Source organism: Cavia porcellus, unplaced genomic scaffold, assembly GCF_034190915.1.
Source record: "Cavia porcellus strain 051 isolate PalLab524CR breed Dunkin Hartley unplaced genomic scaffold, mCavPor4.1 scaffold_28, whole genome shotgun sequence".
Taxonomy (NCBI): Eukaryota; Metazoa; Chordata; class Mammalia; order Rodentia; family Caviidae; genus Cavia; species Cavia porcellus.
In genome coordinates, this window is record NW_026947511.1 from 3,935,724 (window position 1) to 3,958,382 (window position 22,659).

General features: G+C 37.6%; 1 protein-coding gene across 2 annotated transcripts in view; it reads right to left on the reverse strand.

Annotated features, from left to right (window-relative positions):
• Positions 1-22,659, reverse strand: part of Ide (insulin degrading enzyme) — a 93,080-nt gene that overhangs the window by 39,149 nt on the left and 31,272 nt on the right. For both annotated transcript variants that reach the window (XM_013143788.3, XM_003462389.5), the window contains exons 5-10: positions 11,697-11,819; positions 7,489-7,601; positions 6,711-6,873; positions 5,470-5,562; positions 4,340-4,431; positions 2,952-3,032 (exon numbers count right to left, since the gene is read on the reverse strand). In XM_013143788.3, coding sequence (XP_012999242.1) covers positions 2,952-3,032; positions 4,340-4,431; positions 5,470-5,562; positions 6,711-6,873; positions 7,489-7,601; positions 11,697-11,819 — 665 coding nt within the window. The remainder of the gene's footprint in view (positions 1-2,951; positions 3,033-4,339; positions 4,432-5,469; positions 5,563-6,710; positions 6,874-7,488; positions 7,602-11,696; positions 11,820-22,659) is intronic.

Genomic DNA, 22,659 nt, shown 5'->3' on the forward strand with positions numbered 1-22,659 from the left:
GCTTCAGGTCGTTGATAACTTCATTCCTGAATTGGTCTATGAGGCTCTCTATGTGGCGCCTTATGTGTAATGGTGCGGTGTCTGCTATTGCCTGTTTCTCAGAATTGGGGGCTGAGGAGCCTTTCTTGTTGCTGCCTCTTCCTATATTCTCTGTTCCTTATATATGCAAGCTTATATGAGAGGCCCAGCTTCTCTCCCTGTCAGCCACAGCCTGATCGAATTGCGCCGGTTAGGTGTTCCCACTCACCGCTGCGCACCAGGCAGCCTACGCGGGGCCCGCCCCTCCCGGCCTCCGTCGGGCTCTGGGATCTGGGTTAGGCCAGCCTACGGGGTCCGCCGGCAGCGTCACGCAGGCCAGGCACTTTTCACCAATCCCGCCCGAGAGGGGGATGTGTGGCTGGAGTCTCCACCGCGCCCTGCTCCCGCAGGACTGCTCGGGCCCAGAAAGTCCGCTGGAGTCAAACTGTGGTGGAGTGTCAGTTTCTCTCACTCACCTCGCCACAAGTCAGAACATGCCTCCCTGCCTGTCCTGTTTTCGACTCCGTTCACAGACTCCCGTTCTCAGAGTTTCCGTGCATCTCTCTCCTTGCCGAGCCGATGTAGAGGCAGCCAGCCACCGCGCGGCGGGAAACCCAAATGGCGTGGGGTCCAGCCTCAGCAGCGAGGCTTTTCTGTTCCTGTTTTAGCACCAGGACTGCACTCCAAGTTGGTTACTCTCAGCCGAGTTCGTTCCTGAGTCAGCAGAGCATAACTCCACCTGCTTATGTCTCTTTAGTCCGCACTATACCTGGCTTCTGAGCCTAGTTTTTAGAGAGCCTCCGGTAGTTGCTGTTATCTGTCCGCCATGTTCTCCCGGAAGTCTAAAATTTTTTTCTAATGGAAAAAATTCTATACCTCTGAATTTTTCTCTTTTCCTTTCTCTCTCCCCCTCTCTGCCTCCTTCCTTCCCTCCCTCCTTTCTCTTTCTTTTTGTTTTGCCATGCTGGGGACTAAATCAAGGGTCTTCCATTGCCAGGCAAATGCTCTACCACTGAGCTATACTGAAGCCCTATCTAACACATCTTTAACTAGTTTAATATTGTACAATTATTTGCCAGAAATACTGTTAATCCCCAAGTATTCTTTTATTACAGAAAGCATTTTTCTTTGGAGGAAAAATACAAATTAGTAAAATGGCGGTGCAAGCCTGTATTTCTAGCACTCAGGAGGCTAAGGCAGGAGGACTGCTGTGAGATCAAAGTCAGTCTGGCCTATATATTGAATTCAAGGCTAGCCTGAACTACAAAGTGAGACCCGACCTACAAAACACAAACAAACAGGGGCTGGGGATTTAGCTCAGTGGCATAAGCACCTGCCTTGCAAGCAGGCGGTCGTGAGTTCGATCCCCAGTACCGATAAAAAGTTAAAAAAAAAATTAAAAAAAAAAAAAAAACGAATTATGGGGAAAAAAATCAGAAATTTAAAAAATTTAGTAAGAGAGGAGAGAAAAATACAAACAAGACATGTTATTGTGTACATGTACCAACTCCCCATGATGAACTGTAATTATGTATGTAATATACAAATATACTAGTAACAAAGAAAATTAAAACCTGAATGCTTTTAATGAAAAAATTTTGATAGTAAAATGCCGACAACAGATATTTATTTTATTTGAGACAAGTCTCACTATCTAGTTCAAGCTAGCTTTGAAACTCACTATGTAGCCCAGGCTGGCCTCAAACTTGCAGTGATCTTCCCCCCTCAGCCTCCTGAGTTCTGGGAGTACAATCATGCATCACCATGCTTGACTTGACAACAGATTTTTAATATAAGACAAGTGCAGTTTTACAAAGAGAATTTCCTCTCAAATTCCTATGAATGAAGTCACAAAAGCATTGAGAAAGTTGTGGGAAGAAATGGATTATATTTTGTCTCACTTGCCAAAATAATGTAGAAAAGGCTTTTTGGTAAAACACAACTGCCAATATGCCTAGACTGATTCATTCATTCATTCAGTAAGAACCGAATGAATGCCAACCTTGTGCCAGCCACTGTTCTAGGAACAGTGGAAACATTGGTAAGTGTCTCCCAAAAACAGCTGTTATAAGTGAGACAGAGGGAGACAATAATGAAACAAATGCTGTAATTTTAATGATAGGTACAATAAATACAAACAAAAACATAAACCAAATAAAAGGGGCAAGGGCAGGGGCAGTATTTCAGCTTGAGTGTCCACAGAAGTTCTCTCTAAGGAGATGTCTGAGTGGAGTTTCCAATGATGAGGAAAACCTAGCCATGCAAAAATCAGGCAGAAGAACGCTCCATAGAGAAAAGAGCAAGTGTAAAGGCCTTAAAAAGGAAGAATGGGTTTCCCGATTGAAAATTAGACCGCGAGCCAGACCAGGTGGTGTGTTGTGAGAGCGGGGGACTGGAGAGCAGGGGTGAAATGTGACCACATCAGAGGCTGCCAAGGACAATTTTAGAATTTACGCAATTCTGATGGGAAAACCACTGAACAACTTTAAAGAGAAGAGTGCAACAATCTGATTTTAGTTTTCAAAAGATAATTAAAGCTGAAAAAATAGAGTTCAGTGGGCAACAAGATGGAAAACAGGGATCCAGGTAAGAGACTGAAGGTAGGCTAGGTAAGAAATGACGGTAGTCAGACCAGGATGACAACAAAAGAAATGGGGAAATGTAGCTGATCTAGGCTTTAGCTTTCACAAAAGTAGCATCTAACATTTTGTAGAACTGAAAAATATCTTAAGGCAACAAGCAAAAGGCCTAATAATGAAAATATTACAGATTGTACTTTTTAGGCTGAGGAAACAGACTCACCCAGCTGCTATAGTCTGAAGTACCTACAGCATCAGATTTTATCATTTGTGTAGCACAGAACATAGCGTAGGTACAATACGAAATATTCTTTATACGATTGCGGAGGAACAGTAAAACAATCACAAACTTACGTGTAACATTCCTGCAATTTTAGATGTATAGCCTCGTGGTCTCTCCTTATCTTTAAACCTAAAGGCAACAGCATTCAAGTCCTAAAATTGAAAATTAATCCAATTAGATGTGAGTTAAATATTACTCAAAAGCACGTTTTTAAAGTGTTTTTATTCCATATTCAACTTTATTACACTTGTATTTATTTTCTGTGCCAGAAAGTGAACTCACAATCTCACACTCCAGCCTATCACACTTCCTGAAAAAATGGCTATAATTGATTTAGAAATGTATAAAACATGGAAAGAAAACTTATAAAATTTAACCCATAAATGTGGTTAAAATCAAAGTAAAATAGATAAAAAAACTTTGAATGAAAATAAGTAACAAATATAGAATATCATGCTACTACTGGCTGAATTGCTGAAACTATTAGTCAATGAATTAGACTTAAAAAGTAGTGTGAAAGAAGCTTGTGAGATCCAATAATTCCACAGATGATGATTTGATAACCCATTCAAAGAACTGTTGCAAAATTAAATTACCACAAGCAGAGATTATATCTCTAAACTACTGCCTATTTGAAAGTGTGTTTCTCAACCTAAAATACATTTCAGAATCTTGACAGATCTTACATATAAAATACGTATCTTTTTAAATGACCATATTACTATTTTCGTTGGATCATTGAACCAACTATTTGCAGTCTCACTGTTTGAATGTCTACTTTGTACGCTTAATTCTGTGACTTGAACAACTATTTCTAAGATGACAATATGTAATCGTTTAACTAGAGATTTCTTACTGTTTATTTTTTTTTTTAATTCTGTATTACTTGTCCCCTTTTACTGTTTTATTTTTTTTCTTTAAATAAAATTTTTAAAAATATGTATTTCTTGTAAACTCATTTAAAAGAAGCCTTTACAAACATCCTTTTTCTTATGAAAGGATAAACAAAGATAGCAAGGCTATAAAGTCACACAGTCATACATAAAACCATTCACTATTTCTTTTGGCGTTTACTGCAAATTTTCATGACCAGTTCTGAAGATGACAGATTTCATGCAGCTTCAGGCAGGGAGCAACAGAAGTAAAAACGTCAACTTAACAAACTGTTATTTTTCTTCTGTGGGATAGAAAAGCAATCTACTTTCTTTTGTTTTTTCTCCTAAAAAAGGCAGCATTATGCCATAACCCTTACTTGGGCCTCAAGTAGCAAATCAGGCTAGTAACCACTAAGCCTTCACTAATACCATGATGCTTTGCAAAATTTTATACTTTAATTAGGGAAAAAATGAAAACAAACCTTTGAAAGTTTATTATAGGGCCTTAAATTTAAATTATTTCATATATACTTGCTTTTGAAAAATAAGATTCCTTAAGAAAAATTTTGGAGAAACAAAAGTACCTTGCACTCTTGGAAAACCCATTCTTGAGGTCCTTCTGCACGTAACTTCTGAATGTATTGAAACATGTGCAAAATTATATCTTCAACATGTACTGGAAAAAAGGGGCACACTTAAAAAACATTCAGTCCTCAAACTCTTCAAAGCAGTGAGCTCACGCCTAAGGTAAAGTCAGGTAAGTGGAAGATGGTCTCTCTTAGCAATGCAGTCCTCACCTCCTTAAGATTGGTTTTGTGTGTCCCTCACATGGCCCTCTGGACTCAGGACATGTGACTGACAGGATACTGGGATAAATGAGCAAATGAAAATCTAAGTACACATTTTATAAGCACAACATAAAGATCAGCTATTAAACTGGAGAGTCATCCATAAAACAAAAGCCAAATGACATATGAAAACTACAATGAATACACTGTAGAAATTAAAGTGTTTTCAACCTTTAATCCGAGTACTTCAAAGGCTAAGACAGGAAAACTGCAAATTCCAACCCCAGCACGGGCAACGTAAGAACTTGGTAAAACCCTTTCTCATAATAAAAAGTAAAAACAAAGTTGGGAGCATGGCTCAGTGTAAAGGTCTTGGGTTCAACCCTCATTAGGGTAAAAAATAAAGTAAATCCCACTCCCCTTTTTTTTGTCTTTTTTGTTTTTATCGGTACCAGGGATTGAACTCACGAACACACACTTGCAAGGCAGGTGCTTATGCCACTGAGCTAAATCCCCAGCCCCAAAAATAAAGTAAAATAAAGAGTTTGCTGGGCATGGTGGCTCATGTCTATAATCCCAGCACTTGGGAGGGTGAGGCAGTGAGTTCAAGGCCAGCCTGAACTGCACAGTGAAGCCCCATTTCAAAAACACCAAAAAAATAGCTGGGCATGGTGGCACATGCCTGTAATCCCAGCACATGGGAAGCTGAGGCAGTAGATCCTTTTGAGTTTGAGACCAGTTTGAGTTACAAAGTGAGCTCAAGGCTAGCCTGAATTGCATAGTGATCCTTTCTCAAAAAAAAAAAAATCATCGAAAGTAAAATGTGTTTATAGCTTTTCAACATGAAATAGGTCTACAATACAAACTTTTAAAAATCACCAAAAGTGAATTTTCATTAAAAAACAAAATAATCATTCTATACTTACATAATCCTTCCTCAGTTAAATCCACATTAATTATAAAAAACATAAAACCCCTGGCTCCTTCCTTCTGTCCACCAACCAGGGTATTTACCCAACCTGCAACATTCAAAGAAAATCAACATGACTACATGTGTGGATTTTTGACAACACAGAAATTACAAATTCATACTATTGCTGGGCAATGAGGTGTGTCTATAATCCCAGCACTCAGAAGGGAGAAACAAGTTTGAGGCCAGCCTGGACTACACAGTGAGACCTTCTCAATAAATAAATACATAAATAAAATAAAATAAAATAAAATAAAATAAAATAACACCACAAAAAAGAAAAATCACACTACCTTTCCAGATTAGAATGGAATACTTGCAAGAGAAAAAAAGTGAGTGTAGAAAAGTAGTTTCAGACAAAGAATTTTATGGGATGGAAGCTTTCCTAAGGGTTTCAAATCAGCACCTATTCAAGGGAAGATTACTATGCTTCAATGTTACGTAAATGCACAGAATATGAGAGAAAGGGACTTGGGAAATCAACTGCTGTTTAGATCTGACATCGTTATCCACTGACTGGATGCACCAGAGAAGCAAAGTAACCATGTACTGAATTTCATAGGTAGTAAAGAGTAATAAATGTAGCTTTTATTGTTTTACTTCCTCATTTAAAACATTGCTAGAAAAAATAAATAAATAAAACACAGCTAGGAATAGGTCAGTGGCGGAACACTTGCCTAGCATGCATAAAATCCTTGGTTTTATCCCCAGTACCATAAAAGTAAGTCAAAACAGAAAAACTTGCATAATCCCAGTACTCAGAAGAGGCTGAGGCATGGGGATTGCTGTGAATCTCAGGCTGGCCTGAACTACAAAGCAGAAGACTATGTCTCAAATAATCACAACAAACAAACACTGAAGAAAAACAAAAATCATTAAAAAAAAAAATCAGCTACAGTAGTGCATACTTATCATCCCCGCTATTCAAGAGGTAAGTGGAGCTTAAGCGTAAGGCCAGCCCGGCAATTCTGCAAGACCACGTGTCAAAATCAAATATAATAGCACTGGGGTTATTATATCACACACACACACACACACACACACACAGAGGCAGTACACTGTAACAATCACCCCTTCAATTCACTAACCCCAGTCTCATATTCAAATGTCACAGGACAGCTTTTAGGAAACAGTGAGGCCCAGAGTCAAAGATGTGGCAGTGCGCATCATCCAGAAGATGCTGCCCCAAACACTTACCCTTTGCTTTAAGTTCTGATAACAGACTTCCAGGACCTTCATGCCCAATCAAATGGCCAAGATAATGACCAGGATTTGACTTGTAGTACTTCTGAAGGTCAGGTATAGGAAATGTCACATAAAGATTCCTAATATCCTTAATGGGCACTACTTTATAAAGTTGCTGGGGAAAAAAATAATAATGAAAAAGTCATTAATAGAATTGTTTCTTTTTTTTTTTTGGTACTAGGGATCTAACTCATGACCTTGCACTTGCCAGGCAGGCACTTTTGCCACTGAGCTAAATCCCCAGCCCCACTAAATAGAATTCTAACTTAATAAAATTATTTATAAATTATGAAGAATATAGATTTCCATGCAAGAATTCCAACTTGAGAGGCAAATCAACTGCCAGGCACAAACAATAACCCATAAAGGAATAAATGAATCAGGCTATCTTTATATGGAATTTCATTACAGTAGGTAAAATTCCATGTTTGGTCCACTAGTCTCTGAAATGATATAGTTTTGGAGGTTTGCCTTATGGCACTAGATAATAGCTCACAATAATCTAGCAGGGCTATCACTATCAAAACTATTTTTAGCATGAAGATCAGAATATGCTGACATTATTTGATGATACATGTTTCTAATACACATAAGATTTATTTGATTACACTGGAAAATGTTAAAAACCATGTAAGTAATGACACCTCCCCAACTTTTCATTTATTTCCTGGTAAACTGCATATGTCATGTCTATCAATTAAAAAGAGAAACCACAAATATATGCACTTACTTTAAGATGCTCTTCTTGAAATGGGTGCTCAGGAAATTCTGGCAATGGGACATTTTTATTCTCTACTTCAGAAAATAACTTTACTACCAGATTAGTTAAGTCATCTAAAGATTCTACAAGAAAACAGAGAGTGAAAACTTGAGAACAGGTAGTATTTAAGATCTCCTCAAAAGTTTCAGGGATTTTAAAAGAAAACTGCATCTGACAAAAATGAGTTAGTTAAATCCTACTGTTGCTGGTACAGCTTGCACAACTATTAAACAGTACCAATGATTATGCTTCCTCTGTATGTTTCTGTATACTATAAAAATCTGAATATGCAGATACTCATATTAATAATGTTTTACAAATATTATCTCATAGTAAAAAAAGAAACATTAGAAACAATAACAGAGCATTAAGTTGTATTTGGAAAATGATTTATCTCCAATGCCAACAGTCTAAAATATAAGTAGACGCCAGTTCACACCTATAATCCCAGCACTCAGGAAGCTGAGGCAAGAGGATCACCATAAGATCAAGGCCAATCTGGTCTACATAGCGAGACTCTGTCTCAAAAAAATACTAAAAAAATAAAATAAAATATAAATAAAAAGTATAACATTCACCTCTACAATAGTCTAAGCCAACTGTTAAAAGTCAAGTGTTTGCAAAACTATAGACAGATAGATATGGTCATTGCAGCACTGCTTATGACAATAACAGAAAATGGAAATGACCTGAACATTGTATGTGGATATTACAAAACATTCACATATTGGAATTTTATGTAGCCATTAATGAAGGAGCAATCTGTATGCACTGATAGTAAAATACCTCAAAGCTCTATTAAGCGAAAACCGCAGGCTACAAAACAATGCTAAGCAGCAGAATCTCATTTAATTTTGGGAAATAAAAGCATATTAACAAAATTCTATTGTTAGAAATACAATAAAAATTCACTTAAGGTGACTATCTTTGAAAAAAAAAGCAGATAACAGAATGAGATAGAGATTTTTATTTTACAGCTTTCCATGTGGGATGTCTTTTCCATGTGCACATATGATGCTATCATTTTGCTGGTATTGACTCCACAGCCTCACTCATGCTAAGGATAAGATATAACCACTCCCTTAATTCTGTGCCCTCAAAAACTAGTCACACGGCACGAATATTTATCTGTTGGTATTGATTTTTCACAATCTAGAGAGTCCTCAATTACTATTTGAGAATTGACTTTAAACAGAATGAACCTCTCTTTCTGACCATTTAATGTAGATATTTGTATTTTATTTTTAGAATGTACCAATTTTTCCTTCGATGTTTTGGACATGTCTGAAAGACTCCAAAACGTCTAGAGTCAAGTGAAAGCAGAGAGAGAGCAGTGGCTGACTGCTACGTGGCAGGTGAGCAGAGAAATGCAGGGTTGCACCTGGAGCACGCGATTCCAGAGATGTATTCATGTCCACTGTGACTTAGGACCTGAAACAGGCTGGCAACAAAGGTTTCTGGACATTAAGTATAAATGACAGCGATGCCTTTAGAGCAAAGCTCTACTTTGAGTGTACCTCCTCAATGGAGGTTTTAAACTTAAAGCAGCCACACAATACTGCACAGTTTGTTCTCCCCAGGAAACTGCAAGTTACCAGTGATTAGGGAACTAAGTCTCCTTCATTTTCCTATCTTCAGGGCACAATCACCTTAAGGTCTGTGCTCTACCCTTCAGGCAATTAGCGCTGCCACAATTAGAGGTATGGCCACAGCAAGAAGAGAAAGAACAATGTTCCCTTGTGACAGATTCTTCCTCTGCTCTCCCACAGGAGAGGATTATCTATCAATCCTGTAAGAGATGCACACCTCCATGCTGTGAAGCCTCTTCCCCATTCTTATCAAGCTTGCTGAGCCCTGGAAAGGAAGTCAGTCCTCTTGGGAGAGTGACATGTACTCATCAGGGTACTGAAATTCCTTTTTTTTTTTTTTTTTTTTTTTTTTGATACCTATTGTACCACTTCCAACAAATCAAAAACAAGGAAAAGCTCATGTTTGATTCAAGTATTACTATAATTAGTTGTCCAATAAGTATTTATTAAAATCACTTGCCTTTTATTTTCCAGAAACATTTTGAGAAAAGGTATTTGAAGAAAGGGTCTCACTATGTAGCTGAGGCTGGTCTTAAAATCCTGTGTAGCCCAGGCTAACCTTGAACTCCTGTTATTCCTTGTCTCAGCCTCCCAAACACTGGGATTACAGGTGTGTAACACACGTGGCTAGAATTTTTATAAATTCCCAAATGGACTCATACAGCACAGTGTATGAATGTTTTGTGTTTGTTTTGTGAAGTACTAGGAACTAAATCCAGAGCCTTCCCACTGAGCAATATTCTCAGTCTTTTTTAATATATATATAAAATATAGTAAAATATTATATATTATATTATATAAAATAATGCATTAATATATCTATATATGTTGTGTATTATATATGTACTATATAATTTATATTATATGTACATTATATATGATATGTAATATTACATATATATATATATATATTCCTCCCTCCCAGACAAAGCCTTGGTAAACTGCCCAGTTGGGATTGCAGGTGTGTACTGACACCGAGCTACCACAGAGTTTTGGGTGAGTGTTTTTCTTTCCCATTTAACGTACTGAGAATATTTTCCCACAGTACTAAATTGCTCTCCAAGCCAGGTACAGTGGCACAGGCCTGTAACCCCAGGATTCTGAGACATCTGTAGGACCACAAGTTTGATTTGTGTTCACCAAAGCCTGAATGGCCCAAACCTCACCTGAGGTACCAGAGGACAAGCAGGAAACAAAACAAATTTCTGTTCTCAAGTAACTTACATTTGGTAGGCTGGACAATGACAATAAAGGAATAGTTAATATTTCAGATGGTAATGATATGAAATAAAGCAGGTAGGAAGACAGAAAGTGAGACAGGACATTATTATTCAGTAAGATGCTGTATTTTACAACCAATCTCCTATTAACAGACATTTAGATTATTTCTAACTTTTCTCTAATAAATTCTATACTGATAAAAATTCTTTTATATCTGTTTGAAAACAGATTTCCTTAGATTGCACTTCTAGAACCAAATATAACAGTAAACATGACTATGATAAAATATGTACGTGTACCACCTCCCCATAATGAACATGTAATGCACGGCAAACATAAAATTTTTTAAAAGAAGAATATATATGTGCTTTTAAAGGGCAATCTTGATAAACTGCTCTTCAAGCTAGGCATAGTGGTATACCCTGTAATTTCAGTGGCAGAGCACTTGCCTAACAACTGTGAGACCCTGGATTCAACCTCCAGTACTAGAAAAAAAAAAAAAAAATCAAACCAAAACTACGCTCTAGCAAGATAGCAATTCATACTGTCATAACCACCAATAAATACAAAGGAGCAACCTCATCCAAAATGGGTATTTCTTAGCCAGGCACAGTGGCACATGCCTGTAATCCCAGTACTTTAGAGGCTGAGGCAGGAGAATTGTTACAATCTTGAGTTCAGCTTGGGCTTCATAGTGAGTTCAAAGCCAGCTTGTACTACAAAGTGACCTTGTGTCCAAAAAAAGCATGGGGGGTACTTCTTAAAGTAAATAAAAATGAATTTAACATAGAAAACAATATATTTTAACTAGTCATTAGGACATTTTAAAAATTAACCCTTTATTGTTTTTGTTTTTGTTTTTGGTCTTTTTGAGACAAGGTCTCGCTATGCAGTTCAGGCTGGCTTGAGCTCACTTTGTAGCCCAGGCTAGTCTCGAACTTGCAATGACCCTCCTGCCTCAGCCTCCTGAGTGCTGGGATTACAGGTGTGAGTCACCTTTATTGAGCAACCCTTTATTGTTTACAAATAGTTTCTTCAGTTTATCATCTCTTTCCTTTAATGGTTTTTGAACTGCTACAAGTTCAAATACATGAATATGCCTTCAAGTGTCCTTCTCTTACTTTTATATGGTTAAAACATCTCCTAATAATGTTCATGTTCTTCAGACCTCCATTTAAAACAATCTCAGTCTTTTTGGAGTATGATGTGTCAAAAATAAAATTTTCACCCATGAATTCAACAAGCAGACCATTTTCAGAACACTGAACCAATAAGCAGGTATATTTTATACCCTTCTTCCAATACTTTGAAAAATGTCAAAATGGAAAAATCCAATTCTAATTCCATGAAATTTTAAAGAATTCTTACCTCGACCTAAAACACAAATAGCCATTAAGTTGGATGAATAATAAGTAGAATGGAATTTTAGTAGCTCTTGTCTTACGTCAATGCCTTCTTGGTTGGGCCGAGTCTCTAGAGTATATTTGTTACCTGGAAGCAAGCAAAAACTTTTAGACAAAGCAGTATTAGTAGACTCAACAGCATTATTACTCACATAACTATACACTGGATATAAAAAAGATTTCTAACACATGCAACAGTTGAGTATGTTTCAATGTAAGGCACACAAACAGGATCATATAGTACAAATTAGTCCTGTAATAACTTTTTTTTTTGGGAGACAGGGTCTCATTATGTTGTTCAGGCAGGCTGGTCTCAAACTTATGTAAAGCCTCCCAAATGTTGGGACTACAAGTGTGTGGCACCAAACCCAGTTTTAGTACTATAATATCTTAAACTACATTTTTCCTTAAGAAAATATAAGTGCTTTATAAAAATTATGAATCTTGGGGCAAGGATGTAGCTCAGTGGCATAAGCATCTGCCTTGCAAGCGCGTAGTTTTGAGTTTGATCTCCAGTACTAAAAAAAAGAACCTTAAGATTCATGAGTATTATGAACAGTTTAAGACAAAACGAGACCCAAGTGGCCTCCATTCACACTTAACTTTAACTTTCATTCCCTGTGTGCCCTGTAATTAACCGAAAAGAATCACTGAGGGATCTTTTTACAACTTGCCAAGTTACTTGTGGAAAGAAAAAACATTATTATTTTGACCCGAAGCATTATATTTGTGAAGTCAATCTTCATGAATCTGATTTATACTTATAAAAATAGGATGCAACAGGGGCCGGGGATTTAGGTCAGCAGCACTAGCACCTGCACGGCATTAATAAGGTTGTGAGTTCGGTCCCCGGTACCAAAAAAAAAACAAAAGCAAAAAAATAGGATGCAATGCTATTTTCCTTAATCTTAAGTGATGTACACACTCTATAAGTTCTCTTATGAAATTTTAATAACTCAATTAGGGCAAAATATACAGTCAAAAATTAACAGTGCATCTTTGTAAATACTACCTTTCTAAGAAAGACTGCAAATTACAGACTAGGAGATGAGAAATTCCAATGATTGGTATCTCTCCAAAATCGCATCCTGACTGGAAATATCCTACTATGGTAACCGGTACTACTGTTCCTACATGCACTAAAAAATAGGATCCTGGGTCTCCTGCAGATACGAAGTTGATACGAGATGCACTTCATGTTTTGTTTCATTCTGCTTCCACAGTGGCTGATGAACTGATTCTGGGAGACTATCCCTCTTTCATTAACTGGGATGTCTACATAAGCCACCAGATGGCATTCTCAAATCCAGTCACCAGCTCAGTACTGTTGCACAGAACTCAGTCAAGATTCATGTCCCAGGTTTAGGGAAGAAAGAATATGCACCAAACAGCCTTGCAAGTGTTCATTTGCAGAGGGACAACTATAGAATAATACAAGAAGCAAAATGATTCATCTTTTGGTAATCTACATGTATTTAAGAATCTGTCCATTTCCTCTATGTTTTCCATCTTATTACAGTAAAGGTTCTCAGAGTAGATACCGACGTGCTTCTGGATTCCCTCAGGATCTGTTGTAATTTCACCCTTTTCATTCCTAATTACATGGATTTGTGTCTTTCCATTTTTAAATTTTTTGATAAAGTTGGTTAAGTTTATCAATTTTATTTAATCTTTCAAAGAACTCATTCTGCAATTCATTGATTCTTTACATTATTTTCTTAGTCTCCATTGCATTAATTAATGCTTTGAACTTTATAACTTCCTCCCTCATACAAGCTTTGAGCTTGACTTGTTCTTAAAGTTTGAGGTTGTTTATTTGAGCTTAACCTGTTTTCTGATGTGAAAATTCACTGCTATAAATTTCTCTCTTAGGGATGCTTGCACTGGATTCCATAAGTTCCAGTATGTTGTATCTGCATTATTAATTGTTGAAACTGCTTAATTTCTACTTTACTTTCATCTGTGACCTACTGGTTGTTTAGAAGGTTATTTAATTTCCATGTGTTTATGAAGTTCTTGTGATTTCTTCTGCTACTGATTTCCAATTTCATTGCACTATAGTCTGATAATATACATGGGGTAATTTCAATGTCTCTGTATTTACTTAAGCATGTTTTGTGAGCTAGTATGTTGGTCTATTTTGGAGAAAGTGTCTCCATAAGCAGCCGAGAAGAGCGTGCATTCTGCTGTTGTGGGGTGAAACACTCTGTAGACAACTACTAAGTCCATTTGCTCAAAAGTTTGGTTCAATTTTGGTATTTCTTTGTTGAGGTTTTGTCTAGCTGGTCTATCTGTGATGGTGGGTTACTGAGGACCCCCATTACAATCTATCACTGTTTATCTGATTTGCTATGTCTGCTAATATTTGTTTTATATAGTTTGGTGTGCTGGTATTTAGTGCACATATGTTTATGATTGTTACCTCTTCCTCGAGCTGTTTCCTTAATAAGGGAATAAGTGACCTTCTAGTCTTTCTTGATTAGTCTTGGCTTGAAATCCACTTTGTGTGCTAATAGAATTGCTTCTCCTACTTTTTCCAGGTCCCTGTCACATGGAGTACTGTTTTCCATCCTTTGACTTTCAGTCTATGAATGTCTATTTTAATTAAATGCAGTACATTGTTGGATCCTGCTTACTGAGTCATTCTGCCAGTTTATTTCTTTTGATTGGTGAATTAAGACCATTAACATTGATGGCTGTAACTGATACGTACTGACTTATCCATGTTATATTATTTTTCTGTTCTTGGTTCTCTGATTGTCCTGTCTGGTGGATTCTGTTGGGGTTCATGGAATTGTGCTTATTCTTATTTCTTTCTAGAATATCCTTTAAAACATTCTGGAGTGTTATTTTGGTGGATATAAATTCCTTTAGTTGTTCTGTCATGAAGTACCTTATTCCTCCACTGGTTTTGAAAGGTAGTTTTGCAGAGTACAACAATCTGGTTGGAGGTCATTTTCTTTTAGGACCTGAAATGCTTCACTCCAAGCTCTCCTTTGTGTTGAAAAGTCTGCTATGATATTTTTCTTTTACAGGTGGTTTCTTTATTCTAACAGCTTTTGATAGTCTATTGTTGTGTTGAATTTCTAGAATCTTGACTAGTATATGCCTCACTGCAGATTTTTTTGATCATAGCTAATTGAAGTTCTATATGCCTCACTTATCTGTATGTCAAATTGTGTTGCCATGCTTGGGATGTTTTCTACCATTACTTCTGTAAATAGGTTTTTTTTTTAAATGTCCTTTTCATTATCCCTTGATGTTTTCATTGATTCCCATTAATATTATATTTGTCTTCTTTGTACTACTTAGCAGCTATTGATTTTTCATGGTCCCCTGCTATTTTTAAGAAGTCTTTTTTTTCATGACTGCTAATCATAAACCTATGGAAATCCTGCACAATTCTGCACAAACCTGCACAAGTCCTGTAGAAATCCAGACGACTGCCAATGTCAACTTTGAGAACTTGTATTTTAATAAGATGGAAAACACAAAAGAAACATACATATGGTTTGAGTAATTCATATGAATACATATGAATTACTCAAACTGAATCAAGATATAAAAATTATAAATAAACCAGTATCAGTAAATGAAATTTAAGATGTAACTAAAAAAACTACCAACACAGAAAAGCTGAAGTCCTGATAGATTCACTGCTGAATTCTACAAGAAATTTGGAGAAGATTAAATGTGGCTACTCCTCAAACTCTTTAATGAAACTCAAAGGGAAGCAATACTCCCAAACTCATTCTTAGAAGCAAGTATTACCCTGACACTGGCAAACAGAATACAGCAAATCATCAAGAAGATTATACAACACCACCAAGTAGGATTTGTCCAAGGGATACAGTGATGATTCAACAGGCACAAATCAAAAAATGTAATACACCATATTCACAGAATTAAGACTACTGGGTTTACAGGCATGTGTTACCAATCCTGGCTAGAATGGAGAAGATTTAAAAAATAGAAATACAATACAACCCAGCGATGTCTCTTCTGAGCATAGTGAAATTATCACCTCATAAAGATATTTGCACATACATGCACTGTACCATTGCTCATAATAGCCAAGATCTGGAAACAACCTAAATGCCTATCAATAAAGGAACAAATAAAGAAAACATACAGCTACATTTGCAGTACTTCAAATAAGCTTTTAAAACTTAGGATTTTAACTGTGTGGTGTACATCTATAATCCCAGTGCCTAGGAGGCTAAAGCAAGAGGATTGCTGGGAGTTTGAAGATAGCCTGGGTTACATAGTAAGACCCTGTCTCAAAAAAACAAAAAATAAAACTTAAAAAAAAATTTTAAATTTATGAATTTTATACAACTAGGAATTTGAACAGTGACTGGATATTTAAAGCACTGATGACAATATTGTTTTTGTTATTATTTTATTTGGCTTTTGTCTTGCTATATAGTTCATACTGGCCTCGAACTTAAGGTGATCTTGCTACCTCGGCCTCCTTAGTGATGGGATTACAGGAGTGTGCCACCATATGAACTTTAATTACAATCTGATTTTATGCTTCAGTATCTTCCTGAGAGGGTCCAAAGTCACTGAATTAAATGCTAATTCATATTTCAAAATTTTTGTTGCTTTTCTAATTCATTTAACTTCATTTTCTTATTCCTTTGTTCCTTCCTATGCAAAGACACCCTTTGTTAAAATCAAACAATGTGGTGGAGCACTTGCTTAACACTTTGAAGCACTGCATTTGATCTTTGGCAGCACAAAAGGAAAAGAAAAGGTCAAACAATCCTAACTCCTGTTCGCCAAAGACCCATGGCTCCCCTCTTTGTCTTTTCTTGTCATGGTTTTGGAGGCCAATTTAACATTAGCACGAAGAGAAGAACATGGGCTGTTTGTTGATTTTTTGTGTGTGCTGGGGATTTAAACTCAGGATGCTGGCCACCCCAAGTTAAGAGTCCCACTACTGCAGCCCACGCCCAGCCTAGTTTTTCTTTTTGTATTTTGAGACAGGGTCTTGCTATATTGCCCTGATTGGCCTCCAACTTGCCCTCCTCCCACATGAGCTTCCTAGAGTAACCGGCATTACAGGAAAACACCACTCACCTGGCAAAACAGGCTTTGCGTTCTGCCTTGACACTGAAGACAGTTTCACTACCTCCCTATCTCCCTGCTCCATGTTCTCCCACAAGTACACGAAACTTTGGCCCAATTATTTTCAGTATCACTACTGGTATCTCTCAAACTGGGTGAGGAAATTTCAGTATTGTGGTAAAGGTATAATGAGATTGTATTAAGTAAAATCTCTATCCAGTATATGACATTTAGTGCTCATATAACAAACAATAAAACCCATCCCTTTTCTGCTTGAATCACCCTTCATCCTAAAGAAAATCATACCTACCTTCTGTGGACGACTACATGGGCATCTCTCCTTGAATGCAGAACAACTGCTGCAACATTACTTTAATCAAGTCTTATTTCCCTATAATGATTTGTACAGAGTTGGCTATGGTCTATTTTTCTCTCTTCAATTGGCTCTAAGCAATGCAATTAAGGCCCACTGAAGTACTGATATGTAATATCTGGAACCATTCTGACAGTCTCCTATTTCCTTGCACAGTGCTCTCTGTAAAAGCTCAGCGGGATTCCCCTCCCTGATAAGCAGTGGTGGGCCCTTCCAGGGGGAGAACCAGCAGCAGCTCCTGAGAACCGCGCCATGTTGGAACTTAGGACACTAGGAAGCCAAGCAAATACCTTCCCTCCCTGGTAAGCGGTGGCGGTGTGGCAGACTCCGTGCGGCCCTTCCAGGGGGAGAACCACCAGCAGAGATCCACACCAAATTGGAACTTAGGCTGCTGTGAAACCAAACTACCAGCCTGCCTCCCTGCTAAGCAATAGTGAACCTACTGATGCATGGCCTAGAGTCAAACATCCCACTTCTCCTACCCCTCTTCTCATCCCTCCCCCCACCCCATTGGCAAATGGGAACGAGGAATCTGAGCATCTCCTGGGAGGCTGACCATAGCAAATAAGGGGGACTTTCTTCTGCTATCTGTTTGAAGGCAAGTATTTTTATTACTGTTTTGCTTTCTTCTGATTAATGGTACTGCTCTATTAAATATTCTGTTTTGATAAGTTCTATAATGTTCTGTATTTCATCTCATTTTGATATACATGATTGAAAGAACAACTATTGTAAAGATAACGAAATATACTGTGATACCTATTACTGTTATCCCGGTAACCTGCTGTGAAGTTCTGTACCAATTTCACTGTATGATCTTAGTTGGCTTTATTCTGTCTTGTTATGTTGTATTTTACCACTTTCAAAATAAAATTAAAAAAAAAAAAGCTCAGTGGGAAATAGGGCTGGGGATTTAGCTCAGCAGCATAAAAGCCTGCCTTGCAAGCAGGCGGTCATGAGTTCGATCCCCAGTACTGATTTAAAAAAAAAAAAAAAGCTCAGTGGGGATGGCAGAACCAGCCAGCTCCAGGAATGTCAACTGGGTATGAGCCTGGAAATAAAGAGGCTATGAGTCCCCAGGGCATAGAAGTTTACATATCAGAAACTGAAGCCTCCAAAAACAATTCAATTGCTACTTAATTGAATCATGCAGATTGATCCTTCTGCGTGTCGTTCTTTCTGCATTTTGCAGAGATGCTCTTCTCCCCACCTGGCTAGCCAGCTCAAGTTACTTGTATAATTCCTGCCAACCTCACTGTCAGTCATTCTCGAGCCACTTCTTTCTTCACAAGATAATCAATGCTGGGAGAGACCTTGGGCGAAGGCCTTTGTATCTCCTTTGATATCCTGAAAAATTCAATTTTAGACAATACAAAAGCAGGCCAGCTAAAATATTAGTTAATAGCTCCAAATCTGAGCCATCCATGATGGCACATGCTTTGTAATCTCAGCACTTAGGGAGGCTGAAGCAAGAGGATCTCAAATTTGAGTCCTGCCTGAGCAATCTGGTGAAACCTCTCTCAAAAAAATTTTTTTAAAAAGAGCTGGAGATGCAACCTGCTAGTAGAGTGGCCACAGGTTCAATCCCCAATTCGGAATGAATGAATGAGTGAACAGACTTTTCAAAACATCCAAACTTGGATTCAAGTCCTGATTCCAGCTGGCTAATCCTATGCAATTCCCTTAAATCTTAATTCATGAATAAATTGGACATATTAAAAACATCCACCTACTAGCATTATTGTGCAAATTAACTATTCCAAGCATTCAATAAAAATCAGAAAAAAAAGAAGAGATCAGAATCCTTGAATAACAAAGCTAGAATTATATTCCAGCGAAATCCTGGGTTTGCTTTGCCTCTCCACCTAAACTTTAAGCATCTTTCCAAAGATACTCGTTATACTTCTTTGCATTTTTTTTTTTTTTTTTAAGTAAAAGAGGATGATTTATTTGAAGGTAGAGGAAAAGGGAGAGAAGGAGATGGAGACAGCCACTCTGGATGGGTAAGGAGTATTTAGAAGGGAAATACTGCTTTTTGCTTGTTTGTTTGTATGTTTTGTTTTGTTTTTTAAGACAGGGTTTCACTTTGCAGTTCAGGCTGCCCTTGAATTCACTCTGCAGCCCAGGTCGGCCTTGAACCACAATAATCCTCCTGCCTCAGTCTCCTGAGTACTGCAATTATGGGTGGATTACAGGAGTGTGCCACATCAAGTTTTCTTTGCACTTTCTAATGTACTTTACATACCAGAAATTTTAAATTACTTATTCACAAAGAAACAGAGAAAGAAGCAGCCTTGTTTAGTTATAATCTTACAGCACTTGGCTACCAGCACACTAAAATACTTAAGAAGAAAAAAAAACCATTCACAGCGAAACACAGCTCCATCCTGTTTTCCTGTACGTTCTCCATTTGCCTTTCCTCCTCCCTCCATACCAAGGAGTTTCTCTTTTGTTTCCCCCAGTCAGTCCTTGACTTACTTCTTTTATTTCCTTTCCAGCTGACTAAACCCAGCTGATCTCACAGCATCGACGGGCTTTTGCTTAAAGGGACATATTGCTGAAGAACGAAAGTGAACTTGGCACACACCTGTAATCCCAGCATTCTGGTATGTTGAGACAGGAGGATCCCAGAATCACAGCCAGTCCAGGCAGCTTAGTGAGACTCCATCTCAAAATAAAACTAAAAGACTAAAAGGACCTAGGGATGTCGCTCAGTAGAGTACTTGCCTACCATATGCAAGGCACTGGGTTCAATCTCCAACAGTAAGAGGGAGAAAAATTTAAAAAAAAAAAACAAACACAGAAGTAAGTTTTTCCCTTTCTCTTCCAAAACCACTGGTAAAAATATTCAACTGCTCCCACTTTAATTCCACTGTAAAGCAAAGGAAAAGAAAAAAAAAAAAAAAAAAAAAAAACAACAAACCAAAATAACTCGAAATAGGGCAGGAAATAGGTTTCCATTTATCAAACACTATACAACTAATGGCACATGGGAATGATAAAGGGAAAAAGGCATGTGGATATCAACCATGAAATCAGTTTAAAAGTAAGGTATTTCTCTAATAACATAAGACCTACCATGCTTTTATGCAATTACCAGCTCTTGGAGAAGCTCTTGGTTCTCAAAAAGAAAGGATCTTTTCAATGTCTCAATGTCCTTCCCACAACTATCAATCAGCTTCTGCACTGTCGCTAGGAAGGCTACAATCATTTACTGAGCACTGTTATGGCCAGATGTTTGGACAACCACTTTACATACACAGTCTCACTTAGGTCTCACAACTGGATGTGGGCGGACACTTTCTTAGAGAAGAAACTTGTCTGGTCTCTCAACTATCTGCTATTAGAGCAGAGATTCATAGCTTGTACTGCTCAACTTTACAGGGAAACTTTAAATCACCTGGGAAAATACTAATAGAAGCTAAGTCGCAGGGCTGAACTTTGAGGCTAGGAAAGTTACACAAGGATTCATAGGATCTATGTGGAGATGGATTGTTCTTTTGTTTTGTGTTTGAGACAGGGTCACACTATGTAGCCCCGTCTACCTTCAAATTCATAGTAATCCTCCTGCATCAGCGTCCTGAGTGCCTGGATTACAGGCATGTGCCACTATGACCAGCTTGTGGAGACAGACTTAACACAGAGTATCTATAAAAAGAACTTTCAAAGAAAGTAGCTGACTCAAAACAAAACACTTCTTGCCAGGTATCAGTTTAAAAATTTAAGAACTCAGGGCTGGGGATTTAGCTCAGCGGCATAAGCCCCTTCCTTGCAAGTATGTGGTTGTGAGTTCGATCCCTGGTACCAATAAAAAAGAAAAAGACAAAAAAAAAAAAATTTAAGAACTCAGATCATGAGGTGCCTTGAGATATAGGAGGAAAAACAGCATTTTGAGGGCTTGTTCCATTTGGTCAGAAAATAGTTTGCAAAACCAAACGCTTACCAGGGCAACACAGGACACAAGTTTCTTTACATACCAGGATGGCATAAGCAAATAATCCTCACACAAAAAAACAAAATAAACTTCACCAGAATAAAAAAAAATACAAAAGCTATCTCCTATTTATCTTGAAGAGTATCATCCTCTCAGTCTTTTATTTGCCCTTTTTGCTAAACAGTTACAAGAAACATTACATTTCTCTTTCAATATTTTTTAAATACTGAAAATATTTAAATATTGTAAAATATTTTTTAAATACTTAATATACAGGAGTACACAATACCCCTGTACTCATAACCAAATTTACTCAGTTTCACATTATGTTTTTTTTATTGCAAATCTATTTTCCCCTCAAATAATAAAATAGTAGGAGCTAGATGTAGGGTACACGCCCTGTAATCTAAGTACTCTGGGAGGCTGAAACAGGAGATTCACAAGTTCAAGTCCAGCCTAAACAATTTAGTGATACTCTGCTTCAAGATTAAAAATATAAGCTGGGGATTTAGCTCAGCAACTTCAGCGCACTTGCCTGGTAAGCACGAGGTATTGAGTTCAAACCCCAGCACCAGAAAGGAAAAAAAGATTAAAAATATAAAAAACAACTGAGACTATAGCTTACGTGTGAAGACTACAGGTTGAATACCCAATACTCTGTCAATTAATTAAAATAAAAATAGGACTGAACTGAATTCTGCCCCTTCTTTCCTGAGAGGCTACCACCTAGAATTTGGTGTTTAACCATTTTCATATTTGTCACCCACCCTCTTGGTAAGCGCCTGCAGCATGGGCCAGGAGAAGAATCAGAACTCCCGAGATCTGGCCATGGAGGGACTCCAGCAGCTTATTCACCCGCCCTCTTGGTAAGCACCTGCAGCTTGGGCCAGGAGGAGAACCATTACCTGTGAGCCTACTGTCAGGCGGGCTGAAAATCAAGCACCCTTCCCCCGCCTGCCGCCTCCCCCCATAGCTACTGGGGATAGATGTCTCGGCATCTCTTGGGAGGATGACCATATGCAGTATAGCAAATACGGGGGATTTCCATATTCCAATCCTTCTGATTGAAGGCAAAGGTTGTTTTCACTGTTTTGTTATGTTTCTTTTGCTCTAATCAGTATTCTCAACTGGTTTTACAGTGTTCTATTTTTGGTTTGATTTTACAATATGTAATTGGCTGGACAGCTATTGTTAAATTAAAGAGATGTACCATAGTACATATTACTACTATCCCAGTATCCTACTGTGAAGTCCTGTACCAATTTCACTGCATTGTCTCAATTGGCTTTGATCTGTCTTGTGCTGTTGCATTTTTACTACTTTCAAAAAAAAAAATCATTTCTATATTTGTGTACTATATTCTATACACAACAATGTGTAGTATTGTTTTGTCTGTTTCTAGATTTTATACTGATTCGTGGTACCAATAAATAAATAAAATTTATATAGTTGTCACACTAAACATACTCTGAAACTTGCATTTTGCTCAGAATGTTCCTCTTTACGTAGCTTAATATATATATATATGGGTTCTAGCTCACTCATTTT